Raw genomic sequence first — 13,655 nt, 5'->3', positions numbered from 1 at the left:
TTTTTTTATAAGAGTTAAAGTACAGTCCTTACAATGACCCGTGGATAGGTCAACCCAGGTTTTTTGTTGTTTTTGTTTTGGTCACTTTTTTAACTGAAATTTCTAGACTTATACATTAATATATACAGTAACTGTTCTTACTACATTAATAGAAAAGAACATTGCAACTTCCTTTGTTTCCCTCCATTTACTATAGAAGGCATGAATGTACTGTAGATAGCCAAAGATAAATAATTCCTCTTTCAGCTCTGGTTCCCCTACTTCATAATCAGTCCTTACAAAGATAATGTGGAAGAGGAGGAAATGCAGTATATACATACCTTCAGAAAACATACTGGCTTTGTTATGTTGAGAAGACACATCGTATGAGCCATGACTTGGAAGACCCATTAATTTTATGGATATAGTCTCATAAGTACGTTTGTATCTTAATGTATCTAATCCATTGTATGGAAATTGATGAGCTCTAACTTATTTGTCCCTTGGTTTCATTGTTTAGTTAATTCGCTGTAAAAACTTGTTTTTCTTGTTTTAAAGAGCAGGAACTCTTTGTAGCTATAGATCGTCCTGTTATTTCTTCTAACAATCTAATACTTAGAGGCAATTTCAAGATTTCACCAAACTAATGCCCTTTCAAGTGGTACTTTGTATTTTATCCATCAGGTGTTAAAATGACAGGGGAAACTACTGCTTTGTATCATCAGCCTGTTATGTGAACCTTAATGTACAGTCTATTTCAGTGACTGATGAATTGCTACTTGTTTAAAGTGCTACTTGAATCACATATTTTCTTTTCATAAATTGCCACAAAATAACAATTGTGCCCTTACAGTTTATGGAGAGCAAAACAAGCTCATGGCAGCTCTTTCATCATATCTTTGGGCTGTTGTTACTCTGTGAAATACAACAATGCCCAGCACAGACACCTTTGAAAAGTACATTTTAGAGGGAATGTTTAACAAAAAGTTAACCACTTTATTGTAATTTGTTGCACCTTTTCCATTTCGGTTTGCAACAAATTAAAAAACATACATTAAAAACCCACAAGACAAAGTTTAATATGAGATTAAATGATTTAAAATTTAAAATGAGATTAAAACATACAATATTGGTGTTGTGTGCCTTTCATGGTTTTCTTGGCAAGAGGCTGAGTATGACTTGCCCATGGTTTTCCATGGCTGAAGGGAAATTCAAACCCAGGGCTCCAGAGCCAGTCCAACATACAAACCTCTACTCCACACTGAAGATCAGTAGTTGCAGTAACATGTATCTACATGGTAGGGGAGGATAAGGTGATGGGTATGGCCTAAATACCCTAAAGCAGCGGTACTCAAACTTAACCCTCGCAACCTCTCTACATTTACATGTGGATGTTGTGCCCCCCTCATTCGAGGTGTGGGCATATTTTTATCTGCACATATTTTATTTAGTGTGGGCATATTTTAATCTGCACATTCATGTATATTCATATTTTAACATTTTATAAGGAAATAACATTGTTCAAGTTATAACAGTTTTATTTAGGTAAATATTTAACTCAACTCGTGTAAATTTTATCCACAAAACAGTTTGGGAGAAGGATGAGTGATCAGAGTCTCCAAATTGCATGCCCCCCTGAGGGTCGCATCCCACCATTTGAGAATCACTACCCTAAGGACATAATGATTTTGGAAGCTAAGCAGGGTTGGCTCTGGTTAGTACTTGGATGGGACATTGCCAGGGAATACCAGGTGCTACAGGCTATATTCCAGAGGACAGAACTGGCAAAACCACTCCCGAATATTCCTTGCCTAAGAAAAAACCCTGTGAAATTAATAGGATTCCTCATAAGTCAACAACCTCCGGAGTTCCTAGAAGCATCTGACTCTGGAGCAGGATGCTGACTAAACAACCCAAAAGCTTTTTAGAAAAACAGCACTGAGAATAACCAACGTGCCAGTTGATTTTAACAGCTCTGCTCAAAGTGCAGCTTGAACTTGGAAATGAGTTTTATTTCATTACATTTGGACTGAGGATTCCCAGCATCCAGCCTCTTCCAGGCTGCAGCCTTGCATCCACACTCCAGAAATAGTCTGTTTTGACTCCACTTTTCACTGCCATGGCTCCCTGCTTTGGGATTCTGGGAATTGGAATTTAGCCAGATACAATCCCCAGTATTGCATCACAGGGAGCCATGGCAGTGAAAAGCAGAGTCAAAGCGGATTGTGGCGCCAAGAGGGCACAGTGTTTTGAGCGTTGGACTACGACTCTGGAGACCAGGGTCCCATTCCCAGCTGGAGTATGGAAACCCCGCCGAGTGACCTTGGGCAAGTCACACCCTCTCAGCCTCAGGAAAAAACCCTCTGAAAAGAAACTTGCCAAGAAAACCCCCTGATAAAGTTTTCCTTAGGGTCACCATAAATCAGAAGTGACTTGACAGCACAAAACACACATACAGGCTGCGCCTACACCGAAGAAATAACCTGGTTTGACACCACTTGAACTGCCAAGGCTCCATGCGGTGGAATTCTCTGTTGTGCCACAACAAACTGCAATGCCCAGAATTCTATTGCATGGAGCCCTGGCAGTTCAAGTGGTGTCAAACTGGGTTATTTCTCCAGTGTGGGTGCAGCCAGAGACACAAAACCCAGACTCGGATGTAAATTTTATATTATTATTATTATTATTATTATTATTATTATTATTATTATTATTATTATTATTATTATTATTATCTGCAGCGAGGATGCATTGCAGACAAGGGAGAGAAAGAAGGCCGGCTAAAGTTTCTGCCTAGGGCCCATCTCCAAAAATCCCCAGCAGCCAGAGGCCACTGTTTGGCCCCACTCCCAGCCTTGCAGAGCCAAGCAGTCCAGGAAGAGGAGGAGGAGGGCTCTCTCTCTCTCTCTCTCTCTTTCTGCTCTGGCTTTGCTCATATTTGGGCAGCTGGGGCCCAGGAATTTCCCATCATGCCCTTGGGAGGCAGAGGCGGGGATGGGCGGGGAAAGAAGCCGGCTAGAGAGGGAGGGAGGAAGGCTGAACATTGGGGGCCAAGTCTTCCTCCTGATGCTCCACTTACCTTCCCAGCTTGCCTGCCTCCTGAAGTTTTGTTGCCTTGTGGCTGCTGCTGCTGCTTTGCCTGGAGCAGGTAAGGGAGCCTTCCTCTTTCCAGAGTTTTCTTCCAGAATCCCAGAGTCTTGAGCCAGGACCGTGAAAGCACTCTCGAACTGGATTGTTTCTGCAGTGCGGATGCAGTCTCTTCTCAATCCCTGAACTTGGTTAAGCCCTACAGCCCCTATTCATTGCCTGACTCCAGAGGCCAGAGCTCATGGAGTTGAAGGAGGGGTGCTTCTGGATGGGGGGAGGGAGGTCCAGGTTTGCAGTCTTTGCTTTTGGCACACAACAGGGTGACCAGATGTCCTCCTCTCAAAGGAGGACACAAGAGCAGATGTCCTCACTGCAGAGGAAGACCATGTCCTCACTGCCAAATGGAGGACATTCCGTGGGGGGGGGGGGGGGGGAGATGGAACATGACCAAAGAAAATCTCAAAGGACTCAGAAATGCTTCTTAGTGATGCTCAAAATGAAGGACATTTAGAATCTTCCTCCTGCACAGAAGGTTGGAAATGGAGGATGTGTCCTGGGAAAGGAGGACGCCCGGTCACCCTGGCCTAGAGCAGTCCTTTGCAGGCAACCCCACTAAGTTCAAGGGGATTTAAGTGAGGATGCAGACATAATGTCTGGCATGGTTTGGGAGATAAACGTTTCCAGTGCAAGCTTCTAGTAGGAGCCAAATGGGAGCAAAGGCACAGTGTGCGCACAGGGTGACCAGATGTCCTAACTGCAAAGGAGGACAAGGCACCACTGAATGTAGGAAATCCAAGAAAAATGTAGGGCATGACCAAATAAACAACACTTACAGAGATGTAAATGCATCCTTCTTAGTCATGCTCATAACTTTTGGAAATCCCATCTGGACAGAAGGATGAAATGAAGGACATGTCCTGGAAAAGGAGGACGTCTGGTCACCCTGTGTACGTATGTATCTGTGGTATGGGCTCTGCTTATCAGGTTCCAAAGACATGACCTGGGTAGTTGGAAACAGAATCCTGGATTGAGTTAAGCATTGCCCTTCAGCAGGAGACCTCTTCAGATATCACTAAACTCACACTGAGACCAGAGTTAGTAGACTAAGTTCATGTTGCTAATTTATTTCTTTCAGTTAGTCTCAAAGGTGCTACAAGATCTCTCTACATACTGATTTTACAGACTAACACTGCTATATCTTTGAGCCCTTAAGTTTGTTATTTTCAGTTGTGATAATAAAGACTGAAGTTTTATTGCAAGCATAGAAACATCTGTGGGTTGTATTCAAGCATCTTTTTATAGTAAACACTGTCCATTTGCCCCCATTTGGCTGAAGTATCCACTGGAAAGATGCTTGAACATAACACACAGATGTTAAGTATACAGACAAGCCAACTAGGTATGTGGGAGCAACCTAGACCTCCAGTTTTCAATCACACTTCTGTGTTTAAGCTCTGTTGATCTGCTGGGGCTGAACTTACTTCTGATGTGGAGAGATCTTGTAGCACCTTTGACACTAAGTGAAAGAAAGACGTCGGCAGCATGAGTTTTCGTAGACTTCAGTCTACTTCCTCAGATGCTTTTCTGAAGTCTACAAAAACTCATGCTACCAACTTCTTTCTTTCACTTAGTCTCAAAGGAGCTACAAGATCTCTCTACATACTGATTCTACAGACTAAAACAGCTATATCTTTGAATTTTACTTCTGATGTGTGTGGGATTGCGCTGCTACTTAGTAAAAGCTTTGGGTGTGTGTTCTTTTTGTTATGCATGCAATAAAACTTCAGTCTTTATTATTGTGGCTAGAAAAAAACAAGAGCTGGTAGTTAGTCCTGGGCTAAATGGGTTTGAGAATATCTGAAGAGGTGTCCTGCTGAAGGACAGTGCTAAACTCAATCCAGTATTGTGTTTCCAGTGGCAACTATCCAGGTCATGCCTTTGGAACCTGATCAGTGGAGCCTGAACTGCAGATACATGGGTCAGATATGGAAAAGATAGCCAAGGTACTGAATTTGGTATGCTTTTGGCACCAAGAATTAGTGAAAATGGTAAATTAAAAACCCTCAGTGAAGTGGGATTCTGTGGTCATGGGCCCAATGCAGGATTTTCTTTTTAAGGATACCCTTATTGTAAGAATTTCCCCAGCTCCTGTCTGGTAGGCAGAAGGATGATGCAACAATTTCCTGGAGCAAATAATCTCCTAAAAGGGTTTTGTACAAATGTGTGAGCCTTCAGCAAGTGAAGTGTGCGGAATTAAGGCAGCTGACAACTTGCCAGATTCTTGGGAATTTTAAGAGAATGTTCTAACTGGCCGTGGAATGTCGGAATGCTAAATATAAATAATGCTACTGTGGATTTACAGACTAGCTTGCTGCCTATTCTAATGCTTCAAAACTTTGCTACACATTTGCCTTTAATTGAGCATATTTTTACCTGCTCTGTACATAAGGTATACATAGAGAGAGAGAGAGAGAAACAAGAGTGGCTCTTCATAGATTTCACAAGTGCATGCATTTTCTCCCGACTAATTTTGTTTTCACTTGCTTGACACACAGAGAAACAAATCTTTGCAACAGCTAGGAGATAAACAACCTTTTATATGATGTTATATTGAAAATTGTTGGACTTTCCAACATACTGTAGTGTTAATCTTGCCGCCTTCTCTCCAGTTTCCTCTCTAGTGTGTGTTGATCAGGGCTGGGGAGTAGTGATGATTTGGGGGTTACTCCTTGTCCTACTCCAGAGTAAGATTTTTTTCTTACTGTTACTCCTACTCCTGTAAAAACCTCTTACTCCTTTACTCCTTACTCCTACTCCCCAGTAGGAAGTAAGGGAAAAGCCCTGGTTGCTTTGTAAGGCTGGTGTGTGTGTATAAGTGTCTCTCTGCCTCCCAGTCCCTTCCTGGTGCAATATAATGAAATTGTTTTTTTGGTGTTTGCATATACAATATAATAACAGGAATAAGGAGTAACAACATACATCTGCAATATCAGCATCAGGTCTGGGAAGTAGTAGTCAAGGAGTAAGAAGTTTTTACAGGAGTAGGAGTAGGAATAAGGAGTAGCAAAATACTCCTACTCCCCAGCCCTGGTGCTGATATTGAATGACCTATGACTACTACAATCCTTGCCACAAAAAAGTAGAAAGGTATGTCAAAGAGTATTAATAGTACACAGTGGAAGCAAGGGCATACATTAATATCGTATGGCAATAAAGTATTCTATAAATTAATATTTCCCTCATTTTAGAAAAAGGCTTCATTCTGTATATATATGTATATATTTATCTCACAATATAGTGGTCCCTCTGGATTCGTGTGAATCTGAAATTTTGCAAATATTCAAGTCCCCTTGTCCCCAGTGGTGTCATAGGACTTGACTATTGTGAAATTCCCCCCCCCCTCCGTCCCTTCCCCTGGAGTCTTTAATCAGAGCCACTGGGGTTGTAATAGGTCCCAGCAGCCATCAGGACTCTTTTCCAGCAGCTTTCAGGGCCCAGTGTGCACACATCCTGCAACCTCACCAATGGGTGCACAAAATGTCAATTGGCTGTGGTGGAGGGAGGGGGCAGGATTATAAGTCTTGGTGGCCGGTTAAAGTCCCCAGCGCCAGGGAGGAAGATGCCGGTAAAGGAGGGAGGAAGGGAGCCGCAGCCTTGGCTTCATGAATGACCACAACCACGAGTGCCAAGGCTGCAAATCCAGGTAAAAGTAGCCAACCAAATGTTATTTTCTAGTGAATTGCATTTCTCTTTACCAGTTATTTGGAGTTCTGGGTTTGGATGCTGTTTCCTTAACAGTACAAATGGTAGTGGTTGTTATTATATTTATATCCTGCATTCCTCCCAAAACTGGGACTCAAAACATCTATGGGATCCACTCACTGTAAGTTAAGTCAGTAGTAGGTAAGACATAGGCTTGCCATATCCCGCCTGGGGGCGGGACTTTCCCAGTTTGGGGCAGGGCCACACGGTCCCACCCCAGTTTAGCCCCTCCCCTGGGACCTCCCCCCCAGCAAGGCCCTGGAGGCAGCTCCACCCCTCCCCATGGCTGTGTGCCACCCTCCCTCCCCGCCTCCCTGCCTAGCTTAGCCTAGAGAGCAGGGCTTCAAAACATCTGCCACTCAGAGCTATTGCCAGCCCACTTGGTATATATGTCTTGCAAAAGGCCTGACCTTCCAGGTTACAGTGAGCAAAGAAAAAAAGGGCATCAATCGTTCCTGTTTCCCTGGGAGTCTAAATGCCTCATCTTTTAAATGTCTACCACTCAGTATTGTTGTAATTCTTTATCACAGGGTCGTTTTTGAGGCCCTAAACACCTTTCCTTGTAATATGCAAATTTCTCCCGAAGCTGACCAATGGGAAAGAAGCAATCAGCCCTCCTCCCCTTGGGTTGGTTTTCAATGGCTTGGAAGGAAGAGATTTTGCCTTGCTTGTAAATAGGAAGCGCTTTGGAGAAGCAGAAGGCTGCAGAAATAGTTTGACCCCCCCCTTAAACATCCATGGCTCAATGCTATGGGATTCTGGGAATTGTAGTTTCTTGTGGCACCAGAGCTCTTTTGACAAAAGGAAGCTGAATGGTCCACAGAGGAGGCGGGGGCAGAGCCTCTTGCCAGCAGTCTTCGGTGGAAGAGAGGAGGCTGATGGTCCTGGCCACCTCCCTTGGCTCCTTCCCTCCTCCTCCTCCTCCAGCCGAGGTGAGCTTCTCATTCACTCTCCCTGGCTTTTCTCTCCCCCCACCCCCGCACTTTGAGACCCCTTTAACTGCCAAAGCTCAATGCTCTGGAATTCTGGGGTCTGTGAGGCATTTGGCCTTCTCTGTCTGAGAGCTCTGGTGCCACAATAAACTACAATTCCCAGGATTCCATAGCACTGAGCCCTGGCAGTCCAAGCAGTGTGTTTTGGACACAGAGATCCTCCTTTTGTGAGTTAATGAATGAATCCAGTCCCTAGCCTTTCTATCTCTCTCACACACTGCAGGAATAATAACCCACTTTGAGACTGCTTTAACTCAGTGCTAGGGAATCCTGGGAATGCTAGTGTTTGGGAGACATTGGCGGGGTACATACCTCCGCTTTGCGGCGCTCTGCCGCCGCCGCCAGTAGGTCCGCGGGGGAGCCGGAGCCTTCACACGGCCCGACTCCCGCACGGACCGAAAAAGAAGCTCCAAAATGGAGCTTCTTTTTAAGTCGCGTTTGCGACGTAGCGAGGCGCCAGGGGCGCACTCACTACGTCACAACGCCCGCGACGCGTACGGACGCTCAGTGTCCGATACGTAAAGATGGCGGCGCCCGTATGAACAGGGCGCTGCCATCTTGTACGTATTCAATACGTACTAGGGTTAGGGGGGTGCGGAAGCACCGCCCCTTCCTAACCCTAGTATGTATTGATGACGTACTATTTGGCGGTCTGTAAACCGCCATTGAGACTTCTCTGTCAGTGATGGCTCTGAGGCCACAATAGACTACAATTCCCAGGATTCCCCAGCACTGAGCAGTCTCAAACTGGACCATTTCCTCAGTGTGGATGCAACTGGTGAGGCATTCTGGGCACTGCAGTTCAACTACGTTTGGAGGGTTATGGGACTCCCTGTCAGAGATAGCTCTGGGGCCACAATGTACTACAATTCCCAGCATTCCCCAGCACTAACCCAGGACAGTTAAGTCACTCTCAAACTGGATTATTTCCTCAGTGTGGATGCAGTTTTGGTGAGGAACTCTGGGCATTTCAGTCCAGCATTGTTTTATTTCTGCAGTGCATTTTGGACCAGAGACAAGGTGACCAGGCATCCTCCTCCTTTTCCAGGACATGTCCTCTTCGGTCAAATTTCAAAATGTCCTCCATTTGGATCATGGCTAAGAAGCATGGATTTATAATTACATGGGTGTTTTTAGCTTTTATTTTTGGCCATGTCCTACATATTTTTGCTTGGGTGCCCTACATTTTGGGGTGAGGGCATTGGTCACCTTGGTCAGAGAGCTTTCCAGGGGTTTAACTGCCATTCTGCTGTGGTGCTGGAACAAACCACCATTCCCAGAATTCCATAGCATTCAGCCAAGACAGTTAAAGTGATCTCAAACCAGATTATTTCTCCAGTGTAGATGCAGCCCAAGCCTTTTGCCTCTCTTATGCCTGAGATTTCAAAGCCCAGCCTTGGCACCACAACAAACTACAAATCCCAGGATTCCATAGGATGGAGTGTTGAGAGTGAAAGCAGTGTGGCAGCAGCCTAAGTGTGCTTAATGCAGTTCTTAAGATGGTGCACCTCTTGCCTACAGAGTCTCACAAGACTTTTTTGTTTAACAACTTGTACCCATTAACTCCATTTCATGTCTCCTTTATTTAGTGGGGAGGAATACAGAGAAAACAAGTCAAAATGAAGAAAAACCAAAGGGTTTGGTTGTGGAATAAGCCTCTGAAATATGCAAGAGGCAATGTTAAAATAAAGCCATGTTCAATGCTCAAATGTGCTGTTTGGAATGGGGAGAGGGGGGTGGCCAGAAAGGGAAGTACATTTCCGTGATCTGTCTAGGAATAATGTCAAAATGTCCTCCATTTTGATCATGCCTAAGAAACATGGATTTATATTAACATTTCTAAAAAAGCCTCAATTTTTTTGCATGTCCTCCATTTTGATAAAATGTGTCCTACATTTGAAAATGTTGTCCTGCATTTGTCCTACATTTGTCCCGGTTTGGAGGTCCTCACTTATGGCAACCCTAGACTTGCAGGATCAACATAATTTTTGGTTCAAACTATGACATGGACCAAGGAATGCCAGGTACAAAGATATGCCTTTAGAAGTTTGACCCAAGAAGTTTGTTCTGACTGCAGACATTGAATGGGATTAATAGTCCCTCTACACAAAAAGTTCATACCTGATTGATTTTTGGGAGGTTTGTGAGCTATGTGGCCATGTTCTAGATTAGAAGGGTTAACTAACACTTAGCAGGCTTATATGTGTACTCAGCATTTAACAACAGGGGTTGGTGGTAGAGAAAAATGTTGTTGTTGCTGTTGGCAAATTCCTTCTGCCCACACGAGCTAAGCTAGGGGACCCCAGTGTGCCCTTTTCCTAGGATGATGTTCTGGAAATATGTTGTTGCAAATATATGCAGGACACGGGAAGGTAGGAATCTGTGCTGTCTGAGGTACACAGAATGTAATATCCACCCAGAATAGTAGATTTGATATTTCAAGGAACACATCTACTTGTCTTACTGTGCGCAGCTGAAGAGTATGGCTATAAATTATCAGTAGCTCCTCAACCACAGCATGAGATCCTCTGCTGTAAAGGAAATTATATTCTTTAAATTATCATTCTTGTTTAGCTACTGAATGCTGACTTGTTGTTAGACAACTATTCTTAAGTATATTGCAGTGTTCTATCAATTGCAAGTGAAATGAGTGGTAACTGCTAGCAAAATTAGTATGTATTGTTGCTTGTTGTTTTTGTTGTTAACTGCCCTTGAGTCAACCCTGATTCATGGAGATCCTGTAGATCAGACATCTCCAAGACCCTCTATCTTCCATTGATCCGCTTAAGTCCTGAAGATTCAGGCTCATAACTTCCCTGAGTCCAGCCATCTGGTGTGCCATCTTCTGCTCTTTAGACTACCTTCTACTTTCCTGGCATTATTGCCATGAGTTGTGACTTCTCACGGCCAAAGTTTTGTCACCTTACCCATATTGCTTCATTGATGTGCATTTCAGGGCAATGCACGCATACAGATTTGGGTAGTGCTCATAACTAAATGCCTTAAGGTGACAGCTATACCTTCAAGCAGCCATGCATGCTTAGGACATACAGTTGGGTTTGAATCTAAATTACATCTTCAAATAACTCAAGACATTAGATAAAGTGATAAAGCAATCTGATTCCTTGGAAACAATCCACCTGATTCCCCAGAGCACAGTTTTGCAACACTGATGATTTATGTGGGAAACTGAAATCCCTGCTTTCTTAGACACGGAATCTATCACACTATCACATAAGCTATCACACTGTCTTTCCACACTGCCAAACAAATGGCCTTTGCTGAGCTGTTGTGAGGCTTGAATACTGTTCCAAGGTAGTATAAAAACAAGTACTAAGGAAATAGTAAGAAGCTATTTCAGAGGCTGTACAGAGCACTCCTGCATGTGCTCCATAGGATTCAATAGGCATGGTAGTGAAATGTATGTGGCAAACCTTACTAGAGATGCATGTGTGCAAGAAACCTAACACTTGTAAGGAGAAAAAAAACCCCAAACCCCAAAAGGCCTCTGGGGTTTACATAAGTATGCAAACATGTATGTAAAAATAGTGATCCCCCCATTCATTGTGTATCAAAAATATTTCCTGTAATAAGAAGGGTTCAGAACATGTTGTATTTTAAGGTAATATCCCTGGATGATGGTACTCTACAGTATGTAGACATCTGCCCTTTTGATCTTCTGTTGTGAAAGATTTTGGAGGTAACAGTAATTGATTATTCCAGAGGAACTGTGGGATATGTTCAAGCATCTTTCTGGTGGACATTTCCCATTTGCTCCCATTTGGTTGCTACTGTAAGCATGAATTAGGAATGTTTCTCTTCCCAAACAAGCCAGTACCATAAATCATGGTTTGTTGTTAGTTTATGGTTCCACCTTCTTTGAGGAGTTCAGTTCCAAGTTTTGAATTAATAATAAGCAAATCATGTATAGAAAGTTTGGGGCGTGCTTAGCTGCTCTCACTTAGGAAGGAGCCAAGCAGCCTGCCTTGTTGTCAAGCTGATAACATGTAGTCCACAATAGTAGCTACGACTCCATTCACATTGTGGAATAGTGCCAGTCACTTTGATTCCAGTTAAGTACTATAAATTTAACTGGGTCTCTCTGCTAAACTATAGTTTTAACTTCTTGTTTCCACTTATGGGACACATTTTCTGTTTTAATGTATCTTTTAATAGGTCTGTCACAACACCTATATATTCTATTTTTAATGTGTGCTGAGGACATGTGATAGCAGAGCTCTTTGACATTTTATACCCATGTGGCTATTAATCCTAAAAAAGCAGGTGTTTCACCATTGTTCTAAAGATTTACTGTTTTATATATTCTAAAGATGCTTAATGTAATTACAATTAATAGTAAAGTGTGTAATGTTTATGTTTAATATAAACTTGTCAGAAGATATATTTGTAGCTATAAACAGAAAAAGCATTATTAGGATTTGAAAATATGCCATGATGAATTTGTTAGTATTTAAGGTGCTGAAAGGTTTATAGTCCTAAAACTCATTCACCACCTTAAATACCAGTTTCTGAAAGGTATGGTTGAAGGATACCAGGTTTACTATCTGCTGTAGCATTTTCACAGTTAAATAGCAAAGTGTAAGTCCTGTGACCAAGAGCACATGTGAGTGCAGTATTTTAATGGCAGCCATATACTTACATAGGAGTAAAAATTCAAGTGCATTTGGAAATATGATTCTGGGTGCATCTACACTGTAGAAATGATGCAGTTTGACACCACTTTAACTCCCACTGCTCCATTCTATAGAATCCTGGGATTTGTAGTTTTGTGAAGCACCATCATGTTTTGGCAGAGGAGGCTAAAGACCTTGTAAAACTACAAGTCCCAGGAGTCTGTTGAATGGAGCTACAACACTTAAAGTGGTGTCAAACTGCATAATTTCTACAATGTAGAAATGCCCCTCATGGAGGCTAAAGTTGTTTACTATTGTTATTTACTGGTCCAGAAACAATCCTTCATAGGTCACTCTTGGAATCTATTATATCCTATCTATTTTACAGTACTGTAAAGATGGCAATCCTTCACCATTTTCTCTTTCTTGAGAGCCAAAAAGCTGTGAAAAGATGCATAGATTGTACTGGTTAAATTTAAAGAACAGAATTAGTTGAATTTTAAAAATATGCTTTTAAAATCAGCCTTATTCTAATCTTGTTTAAAATGACAAGGAATTAGATTAAGCTAATTAGATTACAAAGGTGATTGTAAAAGAAACTAGGTGTCTGCCCTAAATGGTTTTTCACCTTTTTAATTAAATAAGATTTCAAAAAGATTTCAGTTCAGTTTAATTGTTCCTTTCGACAAAGACTTGATTCATACATTAAGTATCAGAAACAAGAATCAGATTTTCAGAGCAACAGAAAATAGTTTTTGCTTGGCACAAGCCACAAAGCTGCTTCCTGTTACAGCATGTTCTTAGGCAGGCAAGGAATTTTCTGAGCCATTGGTTTGCTCCCTCCAAAAATACTCAATTGAGCAAATGTTGCCTAGATCATCTGTATCATCTCTTGATAGGCAGATCAGTGAAAGTCTGTTCCTGTGACCTGGCATTTTCACTGACTCTGAAACCCTCCATACCAATTTTCTGCCTCTTCTTGCTAGAGGAAAGGTGCTGGAATCTGAAGCTTATCAAAAGACACTTATAGCAGTATGATTCCACTTTAACTGCTGTGACTGCAGCTTGAGACATCCTGAGCTTTCTGGCTGAGAAATGTAAATACTCTTTGCTAAACCACAAACCCTAGGATTCCATAGGATGTTGTCATTGCAGTTATAAACAGTGCTCCAAACCATTAATCCCCCTCACCCCCCAAAAC

At 42.5% G+C, this 13,655-nt stretch overlaps 1 protein-coding gene across 4 annotated transcripts in view; it reads left to right on the top strand.

The window, feature by feature from the left end:
* Positions 1-2,988: 2,988 nt before the first annotated feature.
* Positions 2,989-13,655, top strand: part of MSRB3 (methionine sulfoxide reductase B3) — an 87,726-nt gene continuing 77,059 nt past the window's right edge. Inside the window, exon 1 of one of the 4 annotated variants that reach the window (XM_042468861.1) lies at positions 2,989-3,127. In XM_042468861.1, coding sequence (XP_042324795.1) covers positions 3,046-3,127 — 82 coding nt within the window. In that variant the 5' untranslated portion in view covers positions 2,989-3,045. The remainder of the gene's footprint in view (positions 3,128-13,655) is intronic. The other 3 variants (XM_042468859.1, XM_042468858.1, XM_042468863.1) reach the window with 3 other exon arrangements.

This window comes from Sceloporus undulatus, chromosome 5 (assembly GCF_019175285.1).
Source record: "Sceloporus undulatus isolate JIND9_A2432 ecotype Alabama chromosome 5, SceUnd_v1.1, whole genome shotgun sequence".
Taxonomy (NCBI): Eukaryota; Metazoa; Chordata; class Lepidosauria; order Squamata; family Phrynosomatidae; genus Sceloporus; species Sceloporus undulatus.
Note: the sequence above shows the minus strand (reverse complement) of the source record. Positions and strands in the feature narration are given on the sequence as shown.